This window comes from Cibotium barometz, chromosome 20, assembly GCF_041138505.1.
Source record: "Cibotium barometz isolate CiBa-2024 chromosome 20, ASM4113850v1, whole genome shotgun sequence".
Taxonomy (NCBI): domain Eukaryota; kingdom Viridiplantae; phylum Streptophyta; class Polypodiopsida; order Cyatheales; family Cibotiaceae; genus Cibotium; species Cibotium barometz.
Window position 1 is genome coordinate 4,229,061 of NC_141065.1, and position 21,679 is coordinate 4,250,739.

At 47.2% G+C, this 21,679-nt stretch overlaps 1 protein-coding gene across 8 annotated transcripts in view; it reads left to right on the forward strand.

Moving 5' to 3' along the window:
* Nucleotides 1-21,679, forward strand: part of LOC147627466 (uncharacterized) — a 91,053-nt gene that overhangs the window by 53,660 nt on the left and 15,714 nt on the right. For 3 of the 8 annotated variants that reach the window (XM_086814363.1, XM_086814366.1, XM_086814367.1), the window contains one exon: nt 18,575-18,653. The exons of 2 other annotated variants lie outside the window; for them this stretch is intronic. In XM_086814363.1, the coding sequence (XP_086670489.1) occupies nt 18,575-18,653 (79 nt within the window). Of the gene's footprint in view, nt 1-18,570; nt 18,654-20,035; nt 21,232-21,679 lie in introns of those variants that run through there. 3 more of the 8 variants (XM_086814368.1, XM_086814364.1, XR_015268241.1) reach the window with 3 other exon arrangements.

Below are 21,679 nucleotides of genomic sequence, written 5' to 3' on the forward strand. Positions count from 1 at the left end.
TTTCACGTGGATACACGGACAAGATACCCCTCTACAGTTCTATGTAGATTATAGCCTTGCTGGGCTGTAAGGCCAGTCAGCAAGTATCCCTCATAGAAACCCATCTCTTATTTGAAGCAAGCACATGTCTATATGCTGCCACAGGCAGCCTGGTTTAGGATAACACAAGGCATAGACGAGGTCAGAAAAACACAGGAGTGGTGGCCAGATCTGATCCCTTTTCCGGAAGTTTTGCAAGGGTTAGGTGCACGCTCTTGGAGCAAGAAACGCACCCTAGTTCCAATACATCGCTGTGGGCCAGATGCAGCCTACAAGTTAGTCCTTCATTCATCTCCAGTGATACAAGCAAATGCACCTTTGGGTGAGGGCCCTACAGATCCAATCTTGAGTACTCTCTCTCTCTCTCTCTCTCTCTCTCTCTCATCTTTGAGGCAGCAGACCAGCGCATACTGGGGAGATTCATTCTAGACATACATCGTCACAGAGAGACATCATTACAGGCTCAGACAGCTCTAGAGGGGGGGACGATAGACACAGATTACTACATTTTTTCAGAGATCCATCCCACTCCCAGCCCCTACACGGCAGGGAATTACTCTCCAGAGAGCAGAGACACTCAGAGCCCACAGGAGACAGAGGACACCTGGCTTTCCGACAGCACGCCTATACCAGAGAGAGATGACAGAGATCAGAGCTCAGTTCCACAGAGAGGGTGCGGAGCGACTGGCTCGCTTCAGAGCAGACCCAGGCATGTTCTTCAGGGAGCTGTGGACACCCCCTTCATTGATGTATACCATTTTATACCCCCAGTATGGTACAGGATGGAGCTAGCTAGGTTGCATATCATGATTGTATACTCCATGCATATAACTTTGCATTCTCCTAGTAGTAGAGCTCCATCCCCTCCCCCACTCATTGTACTTATTGCACACCCAGATTCAGCTTTTTAGTTCAGTACTTTTTCATTTTGTTGGGATGACAGAGGATACCCCATACAGGTACACCGATTTGTCTCATAGGCCAAGTTCGGTCTTTTGGAAGACGTTAATAAAATCTTTCTTTCTCTCTCTCTCTCTCGCCTTTTGAGGATGTTAATATATCATTTCATTTCATTTCATTTCTCTCGGGACCTTCTCACGCCAGCTCAGTTTTACCACCTTGAGCACCATGTCACAACGGCCCATGAGTGATGTAATAGGGTGATATGAGAGCTCTCTGCTCATGTACCTAGATCAGGTTTTATCGTTTTAGATTTTTGTTATCTTTCTTTATTACTATTTTGTACCCAGGATGATGTACCTCATGGATATGATGTAACCTTTTGGTCTCATAGGTCATTTTGGCCTTTTGAAGACGTTAATACAACTTTCTTTCTCTCTCTCTCTCTCTCTCTCTCTCTCTCTCTCTCTCTCTCTTAGCCTCTAATTTCAGAGAGCTATGCTATTTGTACTTGTTTTGTTTTTCTTTTCCATGATGAGACATACCATCGATAGCATTGTATCACTTTGGTCTCATAGACCCATTGGGCCATTAGGAGACGTTTAATATAACTTTCTTTCTTTCTCTTTTTGGCCTCTACATTGATGAGATCTCGAGCTTCATTGATGGATTAGGTGGGGCTGGTCCCACACTGGCAGACATATTGATCCCCATGCAGATGACGACGTCCTCCTCTCAGACTCAGCCGAGGGGCTTCAGAGACAGTTGGATGCCTTACAGGACTTTTGCACTCAGTGGAACCTCTTTGTTAACCTTGGTAAAACCAAGGCAATGGTCTTCAATGCCTCTCGCCCCTTCACATCCAGATTGAGCTTCACATATAGAGGGGATCCTGTGGAGATTGTCTCATCCTATGTCTACCTTGGTGTCACTTTCAGTGGCACACGCTTCACCATGCTTCCCGCAGCACATGCCACGCAGCACATGCCAGAGTGACACGGGGATATGCAGCCTTGAGCTTACTTGAGCGGCAGTGCTTCCAAGCACGTTTCTAGGAGCCCAGGACGAAGGGATGGCCTTTTGACACCCTCGTCACACCAGCCTTGATGTATGGAGAAACCTTTTGGGGGCGAGATTTATCCGATGAGGATTGGCAGCGAGTTGAGGGGTCCCAAGTCATGATGTTCTCGCGTATGATCTGCAACAAACCATTAGTCCCACACCAGATTATCCAGGCAGAGTTTGCTGTAGCCCCGATGGTAGTTGATGCACTCTTGCAGGTAGTCACATACCTCCAGCGCATCAGTCACATGGATCCCCATAGGTACCTGAGGCTTGCCCTGGAGTCCTCAAGACAGCTAGCACTTGAGGGCCACTTTGGAGTATGGTATGCACTAGTTTCCACTTGGTTCTCATTGTATGGGCTCCGCACATGGACTGCCTAACCCCCCTTCAGTACAGTTTGGACTCCCCTTTTCTCCAACTCTCTCACGAGGATACCAACCGGGTTATCCGGTTAGATCTTCTCAGCATCTACACCCATCGCACATGGATCACACATTCGGAGCTCCCCACAAAGATGCACTTCTACAGAGATCACTTCCTCACTCACTAAGGATGGATTCATCTAGCAGCCGGGCTACTTGAGTGTTCACATGTCCCATGCCATGCAGATTGTGATTGGCCAGATACGGGTTTCATCCCATTGCCTCAGAGTGGAGACAGGTAGAGCTGAGCGCATCTTTAGAGCCGGGAAGCTCATACGGAGACCCAGAGAGGAGAGGATTTTCCGATTATGCCACATAGAGGTTGAGATGGAGGAGCATTACATATGCCACTGCCCAGTATACTATAAGATCCACGGGAGGTTTCACTGTCTATTTCATGAGGGATTTGGTCCACTCTCCAGGATCATTGACTTCCAGGACCAACGTTGCCTAGGCCTCTTCTTGCTTGAGCTCCGCAGACACAGGGACACCTTCTTGAGAGAGCTTTGGCCCCAGCCACCCCGCCCCCTCCCTCGCTAGCCAACCATCACCAGTTTCTTCTGAACCCAGGAGGTGGACGACACCGATATAGTTGATCTTGTGGTCCCTCCATGAGCTGCTCCGGACCTACTTTGCCCGAGAGGAGTTACCTCGGACCGAGCCTCCGTACTCCAGTGTGCCCGACGCCCCTGACCCCCCCGTCCACGATCACCTCATCAGCTCCAGATCCAGGACATGCTCCACTGCCATCGAGCTACCTTTCCATGTGACATAGTTGAGGGAGACACCTCGGCCATACTCATTAGCCCCATGCTCGATATTTTGGAGAGTGGTATACCATCTACTTGAAGCTGATGTTGCTCTCATGTTTCTATGTTCTTAATATTCCATGATGAGTTTCCATGAACAGTTTTGTATCACCCCAGTGAGATAGCTATGTTTATGTTTTCTTTTTGTTTTATTTTCCATTCCATGATGTGATATGCCATGGACATTTTGGGTCTTTAATAGACGCTCTCTCTCTCTCTCTCTCTCTCTCTCTCTCTCTCTCCTCTCGATCACTTCTTGAGGGTCACATTGGATGGATTCATATAGAGGCTGGGGTAGTTGCATAGGCACATGGCATGTTTGTCACATGCCATGCAGATTGCAATTGGCTAGATTCGGGTCTCATCCCACGGCTTGAGTGGAGACGGGGATAGAGGAAGGGATCTATCAACTCCACTCTATGGAGGTCGAGATGGACGAGCACTACATACGCAGATGCCCAATATTTTATGAGATCTGGGACCACCACCCAATGCACGCGACCAACCAACTATAGTGTACATGACTTGCATGGGACGACTCTCCACACGGCAGCTCTAGATTATTCACTATATGTCGAGACAGAGGAGCACTATCTTTTTAGATGCTGAATGTACCATGAGATATGAGGGAGGTTTTATTGCCTCTTCAGGGAGGGATTTGGGCCTCTCTCTTGGGTCATTGATTTCCCAGACCAGTGATGTCTGCGATTCTATCTGATTGAGTTGTGCCACCACAAAGATGAGCTATGTGAGAGGCACAAAGGTAGACTCACAACCCGCCATCACGAGTTTCTTTCATCCGACCTCAGGATGAAGCCCCTCGCAGACGACCACGAGATAGCCCTAACCCGGATGCCCCTACTAGACGGACTAGGCAGCGCACACTAACATCATATGTGCCACATGTGCGACCCAGCCTCGCGGGTGTGTCTTTGGTCTTGACACCCTAGTTCTAACATGCGTCTAGTGAGACTAGACAACTAGGTGGACAAGTACAAGCTAAATGAAAGGGAGATTATCCAATACATTTTATTGCTTGGCATACTTCCATGCCTGGAATTGTTTTCACATGACATGTTTTACTGCCTGCAAGATTTGTATGTCTACTTTACCGCAAGGGGGCACTCTTCCATGAACCGTGGACGTGAATTTGTATTCTGACGATGTTTGTGGGCTGTAAACATGTGGGAAGTGTGACTCTAAACTCTTTGGTTACTTGTACAAGAGTTATTGCTTATTGTTATTTTTTGGAGGTTCACACTTTGTTAAAGTGTGGTTATAAGTGAGTTTGGGGATTTTATACTTCCCGGTCGGCCAAGCATTAATAAAAGGTTTCCAATATATAAAACTGTGTGGACATCTTTGTGGTCACTCTCCCCACTTATCGGCAGAGAGGTTCTGCCATATGTAAGCTCGCCCAATGTCCAAGACCCTTGAGCATGGGCAGTCATTACGACTTCCTCTCCATCAAATGCATGTGCATCTGTTGAAAAGGGAAAAAATTAGAAAGGTAACGTCTTTGTGAGCTAGCCCATACATCTTCAAAACAGCCCCAAATTTTTCTCCAAGCCAGCAATGATAACACTTATTGAATCAATAGTGTGGTCTCATCATATGAAAGCATGATGATGGAGATCGAAAAACACTCACTAGGCGTTCTTCCCGCCATGAGACATTTGCTTTGGGGTTTCCTCTACATCCGTAAAATGAAGCCTATGCTCCACAACCTCACTCAAATCAACATGTTCATGTCTTACTTCTGCCCCTCCTTGCCTATTAAAAGACAGTGCTAAAGTGTAGCCTACACATTTTAAAATTCATCAGTAGTAGCAACACATCTTTCAAATGATTAGAAGAAGACACACAAATTGCTTCAACACATGGTAATTCATCTATCACTTTCCAACCACTGGTTTGAGCCCGATAATTAGCATATTTCAAGGTTGGGAGAAAAGCAGGTGATTTTCCACACGCATGCCTACGTATGGATGCTTGTGGAGCATAGCTTCTCTCGTATGTCTCGGCTTGGCACACACATGCCTACGTATGGATGCCTGTGGAGCATAGTTGCTCGTGATGATAAGTCACTAGGGATTGTGGAGTGAGAAGTTTTGGACTTTGACATTACGTACGACAAAATCATGTTTGAAATATGCTTTCATCGCCTAAAGTGTCATTGGAAATCAGGCATTCAATGCTCATGAAGCTTTTATCTGAGAAATTCCTTGCTAATACAATATATTACAAGGAGAATCGGCCCTTTCCGGCCCTAGCACAGGTGTCATTTAAATTTCAGCATTGTTATCCTTTACTATGTTGTGTCAATTTCATTAACGTGTAATTGTATAAATAGTTTTAGTGTGTGTCAAGATTGTGCTCAACCCCGTCTGAGGGATTCTCGATATTAGAGCCTAGGATCTTGCTCCTTTTTGTGTGGAGGATGATCCTTTCTTTCATACATTAACTAATAGTACTATTAAGCATTATAGCCAGCCATACATGTAGTAGCGAGAATGCTCACTCAAGTAGGCAAACTCATGGTGAGCAAGCTTATGGTGTACACCGTGGAAGGTAATATATCTCATGTAATCTGTGGTGATTATGCACATGAGGGACAGTTGTCCCGTGGTAGAGGGAAAGACCATGGTGACTACGTACATGAGGGACAACTGTCCTGTTGGTAAAGAGAAGGTGCAAGACAATGATGATAGAGATAGTTTTGTGATAAGGATGTGCAATTGAAGAGTTTGCAAGAGAATCCATGTGAAAACATGTATTGCATGCACACTGGCATTCTGCTTTCTTCAATGATGCCATGGAGGCTGTTGCATTGGAAATTGGCTGTCAAACAGAGAGATAGCCCTCTCTTTTCTCATAATCAATGGAGATGTAATGGAGGGAAAGGAAGGTGAGTTTATGTTTAAGAAACCACCTTGTTTGAGCCCTCATGGATTAATTCCTATGATCCTGTAGATATGCCTCTTCACTCCATATCATCCATCGTAGGGAATCGACTCATGTTTTGGCATTCGCAAGGATGGAACCAGTGGAATCCTCCTCATTTAGATAAAGGCAAGAGAAGGGCTGAGATTGAGGAAGAAGATATCCACCACAAGAGGACTAGAGAATTCAAGGCAAGAGACAAATCCGTGAAGTTTGAAAACTATTACGGTGAGTTTGATTCCATCAAGGCCTTATCTTTCATCTTCTTGTTTGATATTGCTTTTCATGAGCGAGAGTTCTTAGAAGGATCAAAGCTCAGGTATATAGGAATGTACATGAAAGGTACAACTGTGCATTGGTGATTGGCCGAGAAGCGTTCCGGCAACACCATCACCATATGGGCTGATCTTAAAGACGAGTTTTATGCTTAGTTTTTGCCACCCAATTTTGCTAAGAACATAACAAAAACTGCGATTGGTTGAATTAGAATGAGGGAGAATAATCACTTCTTATGTAGCAAAGTTTTGACTCCTTGAGGTGATTCCTTTCATGAGAATTAATGAAGAGGAAAATAAAAGAAAGTTTGAGTTTCAACTCATCTTCCAACATGGGCTTGAAATTTATGTGAATCAAATTACGTTGTCTCAATAATGTTGGAGTGTATGTGATCTTGGATCCTAGAATTATTTGATGGGTTGAGCTTAAACCTTAGAGGATGTGTGTTTTTGTCTAGGGAGGTCCATTTGGATAGTTGTATCTTCAAAGGTTATTTACACATTGTAAAGGTGCATGGTAGAAAGTCAAAGGTCAAAGGTAGATTCCCAATGATGTAAGCAATGAGGTGTCAAAGTGTCCTGTGAGGTTTTGAAGAGGTAGAGTGACCCTTGGGAGATGGAAAAGGTGGACTCATTTGTGGGATGTACTTGGTCTCATGTGATATATCTTCCTTGCATATTTAAGAGCCACCAATCAATGAGAAATGTGATTAGACTCTTGTTTATGCTAATCACAATCACTCTCGCAGGCATAGATAGCCTGGTGTTCCATAAGCATTTCTGCTTCACATAGTTTATAGGCATTTTGGCCACCAGCTCACACTACCCTCTCAAGTGCCCATGTTCCCTTCCATGTGCGCTCTATTGTTCCACCCACACATGGTAGAAACAATCTTCGAGAGAGCACGTAAGACAAGAGAGCACTACACAAGGTATGTTGTGCTTGACACTACCCTCTGAAGTGCCCTTCAGTGGGTAATTCGGGACCCAATCTGGTGTACAGTTCTCATCTCTCTCTCTCATCTCTCTTTAAAGTTTGAAGTATTAAAGTGGATTGCTAAACTCACGAAACTCGGGATACAAAAGACGGTGTGAGCATTTGTGTGACAGGATCTCCAATACAAAGACTTCCGCTGCATATCACATTGGTATCAGATTCAGATTGTCCACACACACCGTATCCTAGCGTGGGGGCATCCTTGGATGGTTAGATTGCGTTCTGGCACGACCACCGTCTTCAGCATCATGTCTACAGGAGAGAGTACTCATCACCCGGAAGACGTCTCCCCCGAAGGAGACCTTGTTCTTCCGCCTACAGCAGACACCATAGCTCTTCTTAGAGCTCAGAACTAGCTGCTCATGGAGCGTCTCCAACTATTGGAGGCAGCAGCAGCACGTCCTTCTACACCTCTAGCAGCACCCGACTACATCTCCCTCTTCTTTCAGATGGAACAACAAAGGAGAGAGGACGAGGCCCGAAGGAAAAGAGAAAAAGCAAAAAGATGGGACTATGAGGAAGCCCAACGCAGGATCGACGAAGACCGGCGTCAGGCTGAACTCGTTGCTCGGGAACACCAACGTGAGCTTGATCGAGAACGTATGTTACTCGAACACCAACAGAAAAAGGAGGCCATACACTTGAGGTATCAACAGCTCTCCTCAGTCTCCCCAGTCATAGGTGTTACCAGCCAGCAGCCCGCAGCAGCATCAACCACCATCATTCGCAGTCAACCAAACTTCAGTAAGTATGATGGTAAGTGTGATCATTCATCAATTAATCAATTTATTCATCAGTTCAATGCTCATTTTCCTTTAGCTAGGATCATAGACCCTCAAGACAAAGTCCACTTAGCGGCTCCCCATCTCACTGGTGAGGCAGTCACTTGGTGGCAGCATTGGTCTAGTATTCATACAGACCAGGCCACAGGTGTCACAGCCTTTGACTGGGACATCTTTGTCCATGACCTGAAGACCAGATTTCTGTCGCCCCAGTACATGACCGGTCTGAAAGACGAGTTCTGTGGACTCAGACAGAGTGGATCCCCAGTGCTTCAGTTTTCCGGTAAGGTTATTACTTTAGCACATCAGTTAGGGTTATCTGAGCAAGCTAAGATGGAGCAATTCATTCATGGATTGGACTCTAACATTCGGTTCACAGTTCGTAACTTTGAACCAAGTACATATGACCGGGCTCTGACTCTCGCTCAGAATGAAGAAATGAAGATGAACGGAGGCAAGCCCAAGCAGTCATCTCAGTCCAGTATCAAGCCCCAACAGGGGAAGGGTAATTCGTCTTCTAAAGACACTAAGACAGACAACAGTCCTAGCTCTAGTTCAAGGGGTAAGGAATCCAAGCCTAAGAAGACCCCTGAGGAAAAGGCTCAAGCAGGCATCACTGGAGGCTATCTTCCTCCAGAGGAGCAAAGATAGTATCAGTCAGAAAACAGATGTTTTTTCTGTCATACCATTGGGCATGGTAAGAAGGATTGTGCAAAAAGACAAGCGGAGCAAGCCTCCAAAGAGCCTTCTGCCACAGTTGCCGCAGTATCCCCTGCTCCTCCAGACTTGCCTGCTACCACCAATGTGGTTCAGATCTTACCTTCTATGCATTCCATACCATCCGTAGTACTTGATGCTAAGCAGGAGGGTTAGGCAATAACCACACAGAAAAGCGTGATCCGAGCTTCATGGCTCTGCCAAGGGCCGACAGTTCATAATCCTTTTTGACATGGGCAGTTCTGAGGATGCCATCTTTCCCCAGTTGGCTACCAACATGAGCTGTACCTTAGTGCCCTATCATTTGGAGGTAGACGGGTTTACACCTGGTCTCCGCACCCACACGCTTTAGCCAACCTTTTCATCCAACACCTGCAGTTCAGCAGTCCCTACAGCCATAGGCGCCTACATTCAGCCTCAGTTCAACGCCAGAATTCAGCATACAGTCAAGTCTCAGTTCAACGCCAGAATTCAGCATACAGTCCAGCGTTTTCTGTATGTGCACCAGCCGCCTACAGTCCTCTGTGTTTACAGATCAGCAGCTGTACAGTCGCCCGCGTTTCCTGTCCAGCAGCAGCAGTACATATATGCATTTCTGTCCAGCAGCAGAACAGCCTGTGTTTTCAGTCTTGCATCAGTTCTACAGCAGTGTCCAGCCCTCTGTGCATCATCCATACATGCAGCAGTCATCTGGTGAAGGTAACATAGCGTTCATAAGCATTTACAGCATTCTAACATAGCTTAGAACAGTCCACCATCTTCTTTTCTTAGCCTCAGGTGTGCAGCCCTTCCTCATGCCCTTGGGAAGAGTGCATAGGCTCGAGATCAGGTCATCGAGGTGTTTCTACAGCCGTGTACAGTTCAGCCAATCTCCGATCCTCTGAGATCTTGCGTTTGGCTTATCTACAGTCCACAGTCATTCTCTCCAAAGAAATAAAGCAAATACTATCTTGTTATCGGGATAGGGGGCCCTTCAGTGGGTAATTCGGGACCCAATCTCGTGTACAGTTCTTATCTCTCTCTCTCTCATCTCTCTTTAAAGTTTGAAGTATTAAAGTGGATTTCTAAACTCACGAAACTTAGGATACAGAAGACGGTGTGAGCATTTGTGTGACAGGATCTTCCAATACAAAGACTTCCGCTGCATATCACATCTCCCCTCCTCAATGATCCCCCGTAGTGTAAATATATGATTCAGTGTGGAGTGCCCTCTCCTGAAGCCTGCTTGCCCCGGTGCTGTGAGTCTCGGCTCCTTGGACCATCTACTAAACATTTGACAGTACATGTGATCAAGAGATGATCCTATGTAGAGTGAGATATGCTGTGATTAGCTAATGATGATACCCGCCTCGGCAAGAACTGATCTGATGGTGGAGTGAATGTCAGGCCTTTGTGATGGGAGCGTGTCACGTCGACGGAGAACCTCACGAATCTATCTTTGTGTGGTGGAAGGTCCCGATGCTTTGGTTTGGGATGTCTGGCTCGCTGAATGGATCGAGCTCTCTCGCTAAGAACTCCTCTGGGGCGTGGAGCTGGAGCATGGGTACGGGTGGTGGGCTCTAATGTCATAGTAGAGGAACTGCTGTGGGCAGTGGATTCTAGTGTGGATGTGTGTACCACAAAGAAAATTGTGATGGCTCTCTGTGAGGTGTCCTGTCGAAGGCGGGGTTGTCTCTCAGCATGCTGCCTCAACAACACATCCCTGTGTCGTTTGAGCTCCATCAAATACATGCCCAAGCACCTATGATCCTCAAACTGTATCACCGGTGTGAGTGGTCTGAATCCCTCTCGGGAGAGGCAGTGGAATCTCCCCCGTATCTCATAGTAAGCCGGGCAAGTGAACATATAATGGGCCTCATCCTCTACTGCTTATGTGACGCATACTGTGCATGTCCTCTCCTCATGTGACGCATACTGCGCATGTCCTCTCCTCATGTGGGATATGATATATCCTCAGCTCTGCCAGTCTCTACTCTAAGGCGGTGGGAGGATACCTTGAGCTGGCCGATTGTGATTCGCATAGCATGTGACATGTTTATCTGTATGTATCCCGGGATCTCAAAGAATCCATCCTTAGAGAGTCTCAAGAAGTGATCTTTGTAGAACTCACACTTCTTACCAATCTCTAACGGAGACACCCATGTATGGTGTATGTGTAGCTCGAGTAGATCTAGCCGGATGATCCGGTTGATCTCCTGTCGTGAGAGATCAAGGTAGGGGGAATCCAGGCTATACTGAAACAGGGGGAGACGGTCCATCTGTATGCCATGTGCATGAAACCACTCAACTACCTTAGAGTACCATGCATGTGTCGGTAATGGAGGCGGCCATGTTGCCGAGGAGGAGGGCAGTCCAGCTCGTCTCAATCGCTCCCTCTCCCTCTCATAGTATAATTGCATGGAGGACTCTAGTGCTAGTCGTGGGAGGCGATCTTTGTCAAGTGTGTATACATGCTGAACATAAGTGACAGTCTGAAAAAGGGGATCTGTAAGAGTGGGGCCACCCCAAACTTTGCATGTAGAAAGTCATGCGGTAGAGATGGCTTACTCCTGATCACGCATGCATGACAACATCATCACCTGTAGCCCCTCTATGCTCCTCCAGTGATCCTTCCCTAGGCTTGGCCCACAAAAGGATGCACCATACATAGCCGCTGGTCGTACTAGAGTATGAAAGAGCCAGCACTTAGTGCAAGGTTCTTGGAAATGTGCCTGGAAACACTCTACATACGGGCTAGGGAGGCATGTCTCCTCGCAAGTCGGTCGGTGGCATCTGTGGTCATGGAGAACAAAGGGCCTGTAAAAGTGACTCCCAGATACACATACTTCTGCACAATCTCCACTAGGGCATCTCTGTATATGAAAGAAAATCGTGAGGCAAAAGCATAAGATGTGTTGAAGACCATAACCTTGGTTTTGCCCAAATTGACCGTAAGGTCTCTCTCCGTGCAAAATCTGTCCAATGCATTTTGTTTTTGTAAACCCTCGGCTGAATCTGAGATCAAGACAATGTCGCTAGCATAGCAATATGGGCACTTCTGTCTGAGCCAATGGTGAACCTCTACCTCTGAAACTATCCACAAATACTGCGATCTCATCAATGTATAGGCCAAAGAGTGTAGGTGAGAGTGGGCAGCCCTGCTTAACCCCAAGAGTGCTACATATATCTCCCGAGGTTCCATCGGGGGCACGTACTTGGCCAAGTATTGCCTCATATAGTGCCATCACACCCCATATCATCTCATGTGAGATTTGGAGCTCTTGCAAGCGTCCTATCAGATGGGATTGAGGGACGGAGTCAAAGGCTTTGCGGAAATCCACAAAGCAGCAATACACATGTCTCTTTGAAGACCTTGCCTCCTCTATGATAGCCCGTAAAGTAAAGATATAGTCCAATGTGGAGAAGTTTCTCCTGAAGTCTGCTTGGCCAAGCTCCCAGGTGCTATGAATGAAGGACACTGATCTGGCAAGAGCCTCGACTACGATCGGTGGTGCTCCCATCTCGGCTCTGATAATCTCATGGGGTACCGAGGCCTTAGCCCGAATCATCCTGGAGATCATGGAAACACCTGTGGCCACCTCTCTCTGTAGCCGGGCTCTGAGCTCCCTACAGTCATCATCATACCAACTATTCTGGGGCATGCTCCCAAGACGTGGTCGTATGGTGGGCTGCGTGTGTGGGAAGGCCGTCGCTGTAGTTGTATGTAAAGCCTTTGTCAGGATCTGTGTGAGCCCTGCTAATGGCCTCTGTGGATCCTCTACACTCAACAAGCTGTAGATCTCTGCAGTGTATACTCCATCAATCTCTCTACAGAAGGTATATCTCGGGTGATAGGAGGACTGCCCAACCTGGTGGGTACTGTAGTGGAAATCCATCGTAAAGGAGAGAAGTGCATGATCCACCGTAACTCCGATGGGCCTGGGGCCAATCGCAAAATCCTGGATATACGGGATGAAGTTTGGCGAGGCTAAAACATAATCCACTGTGCTGGCTCCATGTCTGTGTGGAAAGCAAGTAAAGCCACTGGCAAGTGGATACCTCTCTAGGCCATTTAAAATAGCCAGCCCATGTGCAGTCCCCATCTCCAAGAGGTATCTCCCATACTCGGTACACTCCACCTCATCTTGTGATCTCCGGGTCAAACACATCTCCTCCACATCTCTCTCTCAACATCTCCTCCGAAGTGTCAAAGAAGGAGGTCTGGTACTGAGCCGTTTGAGCATTAAAGTCCCCAAGTATGATAACATCTCCCTCCTTGGAGAACTCCCATAATGTTATCTAGATTCATATATGGAGATTGCCCCTTGGGCGCTGCATAATGAGATGTGCTGGGTGGAAAGTAACATATAGCAATGTATAGGGGTCTACCCTCATCTTCCCTCACTCTGACCCACATGTACGTCGCGCTCTCATCACGGCGCATAACATGGATGAGTGGCTGAAGCTCCTCTCTAAAAAGAATTGCAACTCCTCCAGATCCGCGACCACCATGATTTGAACGGGCCCTTGTCTCTGAAGCTGTCCTCAAAGGCCCCCACATCCAGTCTCAATGCTCCCTTGCAGTTCCATACTGCAAGTCTTAGACTGGTCCCATAGGTCTCACACCGTCAGGTGGTGCGTCTCTCTAGTATCACCACTCTACCTCCTCTGTAAAATGCTAGCTTCCCTTTTTCTCTGGCTGCCCTAATCTCCGGCATGCACTCCCTGATATGTGCTTAGCTGTGCCAAGGTGAGGTCATCTCCTAAAAAGATGCCGGTTTTCTTAAGGGCGAGCGCTTGGCCAAGAAATCCTTCTTGGCCTCCAAGGTGGGAAAACGTAAAATGAGAGCTCTCTCCTCCATTCTTGTCTTCCTTGCCCACTCTCCAAGCCCCCGTGTGTGTAGCCCTCGAAATGCCCATGCGTGTGTATAAATCTTTGGCTTCCTCCTCTACATTGTCACCGTCCTTGAGACCCGTGATCCGCACATGAAGTTCCCTTGTCTTTCTTCTTTGTTCCTCCTCAATGGTTAGGTTGATAATCTTCGAGGTAGATGTGCTTTCGGCCTCCTTGTTCTTACCTTTCTTGACCACTTCTATCCATTTCTCTGTTTCATCTACTTGCTTTTGCATCTTTGTGAGCACCTCCACCCACGAGGAGGTCTCCTGGGCCTTCTTTTCTTCTCCCTCTTGAAGTGTTCTCAGTTGGGCCTTGATGGTGTTCAGCTCCTCCATCATGATGGGCTGAATTTCACCTTCCTCGAGCTTATGTTGAGCACGTGCTTCTTCTATCTCCTTCTTGAGATTTGGGATCTGTGCATCTTGGGCTGCTATCCGTGCTTCAAGCTTCTTGACTTTGTCAAGAAGGCTCTGGTTGACCATATTAATTGCATTGTCCGCCGTCTCTTTCTTGTGTTGTTGGATGGCTGCCTTGATCAGGTCTTCAATGTGGATCCTCTCCATCTTGTCTTGGGCTGAAAAAGGCTGGTTTCGGGTTAAAAATTAATTAACCCTTGGCCATAGGAAGAGCTCTGTGCGTGTCTGCAGTGCTTCCCACAGAGAGAGAGAGGCCAGAGGGGGCTGTTGCGAAGAGAGAGAAAGATAGGCAGCAGGCGGGAGAGAGAGAGAGAGAGAGAGAGAGAGAGAGAGAGAGAGAGAGAGAGAGAGAGAGAGAGAGAATGAAATGAAAATGAAATGATATATTAACGTCTTCAGAAGGCCAAAATGACCTATGAGACCAAAAAGGTTACAACAATTGGTGGATCTGATACAATCTCTGTGTGTAAAAAAAGCTAAAAACTACTAAACAACTAACTGAAACTAAAACAACTATGAGGAAAAGTACGGTACTAGGAGCTCCTAATGGATAACATCTAGGAGGAAAACTCGAACAACAAAGGTAAGCATCATACACATCACTATCCAAAGATGTCTCTCATCGGTCGATGGCGGATATCCTCAATGGTGAGTACTCTGACTGGATGTCTCCCATGCCGTACTAGTATGGTCCTGATCCTCTGTTGTAGTCTCTGCCGGTGTCGAGATGGGCCTCTCATCTTGGGGCGCCTGGACCGCCCCAGCTCTATAGCCCGATCAATCAGTGTACCTCTCGTGCGGCTATACTCTGGGGCTAGCTGCAATGCCTGCTGGCCTGACTGCTCAATCTCTGGTCGAAAGAAGTCTGTAATCTGCGTCTGTAAGCAGGCGGGGGAGAGAGAGAGAGAAAGAAAGAAAGAAAGAAAGTTATATTAACGTCCACGGGAGGCCGAATCCGACCTATGGGAGAGATCAGGTACATCCATTTACATTCCACTCTGGGTATCGATGCCAAAGAGGCATAAAACTGAAAAAAAATAACAGCCAAAGAGGCGGGAGAGAGAGAGAGAGAGAGAGAGAGAGAGAGAGAGAGAGAGAGAGAGAGAGAGAGAGAGAGAGAGAGAGAGAGATTTTATTAACGTCTTCCAAAAGACCGAACTCGGCCTATGAGACAAATCGGAGTACCTGTATGGGGTATCCTCTGTCATCCCAACAAAATGAAAAAGTACTGAACAAAAAAAAGCTGAATCTGGGTGTGCAGGGGATGGAGCTCTACTACTAGGAGAATGCAAAGCTATATGCATGGAGTATACAATCATGATATGCAACCTAGCTAGCTCCATCCTGTACCATACTGGGGGTATAAAATGGTATACATCAGTGAAGGGGGTGTCCACAGCTCCCTGAAGAACATGCCTGGGTGTGCTCTGAAGCGAGCCAGTCGCTCCGCACCCTCTCTGTGAAACTGAGCTTTGATCTCTGTCATCTCGGTGAACAGAGAGAAGCGACGGGCGAAGAGAGAGAGGGAGCGCTCACAAACGGGCGAATAGAGAGAAGCAAGGCGGTGAAGGAGGGGAAGGCGGAAGGCAGCCGGGAAGGAGGCGAAGCGAAGGAGAGCACACAAACGGGCGAACAGAGAGAAGCGACGGGTGAAGAGAGAGAGAGAAAGTTGTATTAATGTCTTCAAAAGGCCAAAATTGCCTATGAGACCAAAAGGTTACATCATATCCACGAGGTACATCATCCTAGGTACAAAATAGTAATAAAGAAGGATAAAAAAAATCTAGAACTATAGAATCTGTTCTAGGTACATGAGTAGAGAGCTCTCATATCATCCTAAAACATCCCTCATGGGCTGCTGTGACATGGTGCTCAAGGTGGTAAAATCGAGGTGGTGCGAGAAGGTCCTGCGATGATGGGAGATGATGGTCCGGATCCGCCTGTAGAGGCGTGGCTGTGGGTGAGGGCCGTGGGGTCTGGGGCGTTGAGCTCTGCATAACTCAGTGCCTCAATCGAATGTCACACCTCTCGGTTGAGCTTTTGCACTAGCTGTGGTCGGGGTATGATGGGTGGATCGGCCCTTGGAGTGTTGGTATGGAAGAAGTCCATGAGAGCTCTCTATGATGGTCCTCGAGTAAATCAATAGAGGACCGCAACACCTCCGGAGCCTCGTACCCTTCCTGATGTGCGGGTCTCACCCTAAAAGGCTGACTTCCACTCGTAACCGAGTATGTATGGTAGTTCCTGGTGTATCTCTATGTAGAAGATGATGTCCTTACCTATGAGGGTCTTGGTCATCCCTCTTGGGTCAAGACCACGGAGTGCCGTTTTTGGAGTTCCATACGGCTAGTCTCAACTCTGTGGCCTCATAGACCCCACGCCGCTATTTGGGGCAACTGTTGATGATGATGATGTGGCCGTCTTTGTAGACAACCCACTTGCCCGTCATGCGGCCTCTTGTATAGGCACCATGCCCGCTCGACGGTGTCCTACCTCTGCGGGAGTCAAATCATCCCTCATGAAATTGGTGCGCCCTTGAGGGCAGCCATCTATCTAGAAAGGCCTGCCGAGTGGTGGTGTCAGAGGATGACTTCGAGAGGAGGCCTAACTCTTTATCTTACTCTTGGCATAACCACAGAAGCGGGGATGGATGTCTCTTGGTGTGACGGGATAGGATGTGGATGATTGGGGCCTGCAAAGGGGAGGCACCATTGCTATCATCCGTAGCACCATGAAGTCAGATCATTTCCTAATTGTTTTGTGCCTTAAGGAGCCAGGGACTCAATGGCATCCCCTCCTGTCTGTATCCCTAATTCTCTATATCTAGATGCAAAGATTTCACATGTACTCTAGTTAGGAGAGGTGAGTGGATATACACAGCCCACGTATTATGTTCTCAGAGGCAGGGCATTGGCCCTCATCCTCCCCCTTGGTTACATCCCTTCCTTGGGCTTGGGATTGCATGACCAGGTCCTTGGTTCACAACATTTGAGGGGCACTAGTTAAAGGATTGTGGAGATTGATGGTGCCATACGTAACCACTGGATCAGAAGGACCTTCTTGGAAGGGCTTCATCACTCTTATTTGGAGTTTTCTCCGGGACTGGTGTACCTCTACATATTATGGGCCTCCGCACTCTAGGGGCGGATGATGCACCAGTCTTTTTCTCTCTACAAGATGGATGGTATTTGGAGAGATGTGACGTGCAAGATATCATCGAGGGCCTGGTGGTGTGCCTTGTGAGAGTTGTTGGTAGAGCAGAGAAGCACTTTTATATTGCTCCCGCCTGGGATGATCATAGATGCTTAGAGCCTTTGGTTGTATGGTGGATGCCCTATCAGGTATTTGCATTGGGACCCCACTGAGTGGATGTAGAGGGATGCTACCAACCTGATGAAAAGCATGCCTTTCGTCAGTTATGCTGTGCGGAACACAAGGCATCTTGTCCTGGGACACATCAGTTCCCTTCTCTTAGACGTCATTGGGAGGCTTATGGTGTCACACCTGACATTCAGAGGACTTTTTGGAGGAGGTTCTGGCATTCATACAGGAGGACACAGATATCCTCCTCTATTTTGGTGGCCTTGCCATCAACGAGTGGAGATCGGTCATTGATGTTAGCCCAGCATGGTGGAGATATGCATGAGCTTCAGAGACGGTCTACCATTGCTTATGGGAGTGCAGGGAAGCACATAGGATTTGGACTGTGAGAGCACATATCCTTGGAAAGATGCCTACATTTCTTTTTGTGCTATTATTTGGCCGACACAGTCGGGCCCACATATCTCATACGAAGGGAACGTTAGGGATCTGGTCATTATGAACAATAAGGGAGTTGCTGGGTAGTGCCATCTTCAGGACATGCTGGAGTTAGGATATGTCCCCCCCCCCCCAAAAGCGTAGAGGTTGACAGTGCATGGTAGATTATCAGAAGCCTAGCACATGTGGAAGGCTAGATGCACTTGTTTATGAGTAACAGTGCATTTGCAGGATTTTGAGTGATATCATCTACACCCTTATGGCCACTTGGGCTAGAATCGAGGGATCCTCGAGGGTTGCGGGGAGAAAACGCGACAAATTTATGATAGTGGGATTATTGCATCTTTCTCACTCCCACTCATATGGGACCAAGGTACCGGATTGGTTGAGATTTCCCCTTTGTTTGGTTTGAAATCTCCCTTTTGTATACTTTTTCATACTTATAGAAATCTCTTTCGGAAGAGGGGGAGAGGGGGGGGGGGGGGGTCTAGCTCTTTGTGTCTTGTGTATCGATAAATCCAAAAATCCTGTATCTGACACGTCATACTTGTTTTTTTTGTTTGTTGCAAGGCAGCTAAGTGCTTCAGAGAAGGCTCGGCTACATTCGTCATTCACACTTCCGTGGTCTCTTGAAGCTATTACTGTTGATGACGGTGATCTCTCATTCTGTGGTCTTTATTAATGCCCACCTGTATTTCTTTTATTATGAAGTTGAAATGAGTACATTACAGATCTGAATTCGTGACCTTAGGATATCTCCTTCCTTGCACAAATGAACTCTGGTCTTAGTTCCGAGATTGAACAATAGCCAATGTTGCTACTCCAAATATGTCAATGCAGGAACAATCTCCCAGGCCGGGAAGAGGGAATAGAAGGGGCCTTCATATAGAAAACTTTCTTCCCCCCTTGTGACGGCCAGCCTGCTCGACCAGCACACGACCTGTCCCATGACCTCGTCACTTGGCTTTACAAGTCGCCATACATCTGTATAGACTTCAATTTCAAGTAGGTTACAAAATTGTGGGGGGGTGCATGTGTGACGCTGTGGAATTACTTAAGCGTAGCTCCCAAGATGGCCACTGGTTGACATATCTTGGTGGACTAGGGCTCACAACAGGGAAAGTTGACATCTCTAACCCAAAACTTACATAAAGAAGACTTTGTCGATGCAGAGGCGTCGAAAGATCACTCGCACCTGATAGTGAGTGGTGGATCCTAGCCCCACCTCCCGATGTAGACGGGCTTGGGTATCACGACATTCCTTGTCGTACCAGCTATTCTGTGGGACAGTCCCTCCGAGTGATGTAGAGGTGGCTCTGGAGTGCGGGGAGGCGGCTGCAACGGACATATGGAGGGTGGCTAAGAGGTGTGTGGTAAGCTCATCAAGTGGGATGTGCGGGTCGAGGTCGGAGAGGATGTGGTAGACGTGACCAGAACAGACGGAAGAGGTCTCTCTGGTGAAGTGGTATCTCGGGCGGTGATGAGGCAAAGCAAGTGGTTGGGTGGTGTATCGGCATATGAGGGAGAAGGCCAGGTGTAAACCGGCCTCAGTCTTCAGAAAAAACCAAAGGGCGCTGGGCATGCATATGGATCATATGGGTGGAGTCCAAGTGCATGGCATGATATTTTGGCTTTTGGGAAGAGTCTGTATGGAAATTGGTATTTGTGGAAGACTAGGCGATATTCATGGTGCTTGTGTAGATTCCAGCCATGTACGCTTGGTGTGATGAGATGGCATGGGGAATCTTTGTAGAACAAGAAAGCAAATGGGTGATTCTCCAAATTCTCTAGTGCATTATGCATACTTGTGTGTGTCTTGACCTTTCTTTTTATTTGTGTGACATTGTTTTCTTGCTTGGACAATGCTTGCTATTTTTGCCTATGATTGTTCGTGGGGCCAAAGATGCCTGGGCACCTTGTCGATGCGTGTATTTGGGCCTTAAGCGGTGTCTAATGGGTTTTGCATGTCGTGAGTGCCCACAAAAACTTAGTTTACAGCTTTTGGTATTTTATTACTAAGGTTTTTGGTTGACAGGTCCACACTTCATAAAAAGATGCCAGCGGACAAACTTATAAGCTGTTCACGCAGATTGGACAAGGTTTTTTAAAAAACATGGACAAATTATGGCAAGGGTGCCTGATAAGTGGACACTCTGGATTTGTGCATGTACCACATCTGGACACTCCAAAATTGACGACTTGCTAAAAGAGGAGGTTCTGGGCTGCTTTTGGCACGTCTGACCTAGGCCTAGGCAGGAGGACGGCTGAGAGCTGCTCGACCATGTCTGGTGCCAGAATTGAGCAAAACAATTGCATCTGGTGTTGTTTATGAGCAGGTTGACTTCATACAAGCACTCCCCAGGGCTGGTCCACTTGTTTACAGGCTGCAATTTCTGTTTCACAGGTGTTTAGGGCAGCCAGAAACAGGTGTCTTGAGGTTTTTTTAAACTTAGCCATACAGCTCCAGGGTCATCTGTGCGACACAGGGAGCAGGTGTTGCCAAAAGCTTGGGCAGAATACAACCACGAGCTATGAATACTCTGAATTATTAGGAGTATCTTTTGGCCCGGTGACTTGTGGTCACAGGAATTCTATTACCTTGCTATGTATTCACTATGATGTACATGGAGAAATCAGGTGCATGTCGGAGGTGAATCTGTGGGCAGTTGTGATCTTGTACTTGGGAACCTAAAGGGGGGAAAGGGGGCGGGGTGCGTCGCCCTTCTTCAGCCACTAGTGTGGTGTACTGAGAAATTTCTCTTTCGTGGCTATGTTATGCCATGTTGTTAAGTGCTCATAATCTTGTTTACATTTAATTTGATTCTGAAATACCGGCCTGCTTGTTACATTGGTATCAGAGCATGGTTTTCCCCTTTGTTGGGAAAGGGTTCGGGGCTCTGAATCTTGACCAATAATTCAGTTTGAGCATCATGACGAGCACTTCTTACACAGTGTGGAGAACACTTCTGAGTGCGAGCAACGCATAAGAGGAGATGCAAGGAATCACAGTGAAATGTATTCAGATGTGGATGCCTTGAGGGGTGCAGTGGCAGAGCTTAAGGCTCCGAGAGATGATGTAGATGTACATTAAGTGTTCGTTTACAAAGGAAAAGCCTTTGCTTAGGATGCTACTTTTGAGATTGTTGCAGTTGAGATGGCTTTGAGAAACACCGGGAACTTGTTTGCATACTTGATTAACATGATGATGTGATTGTAGATCGAGAGGTAAATTTGTCTTTTAAGAAGCCACCTCGTTTGGTTGCCCATGGTGGTACACATGCTGCAGGTAAAGAAAATTCAGCCATTTCTCTCTCTCTTGTGTCTTGCTCTCTCTTGTGTGTGTGTTTGGTTGCAAGGAACTCAAGCTCTCTCTCTCTCCCCCGCATTCTCTTTATGTTATCAGAGCTTTGGTTGGTGTGAGAGCTAAGGAGACAAGCAAGCGGCAAGAACAAGGTAAGCAAGGAAGCGGTACACGGGTGTAAGCCCAACGGAGCGTGCAGTGATAGATGCAACCACGTGTACAAGAGATAAAGATAGAGAGAGAGAAGAAGGGGGGGGGAGAGAGAGAGAGAGAGAGAGAGAGAGAGAGAGATGAGAATACGGGTTTCACACAGTACACCACACTGAGTGGGGAATAGGCCCTATCCCCTCTTCAGGAATTTATTTCAGGAACAATCCA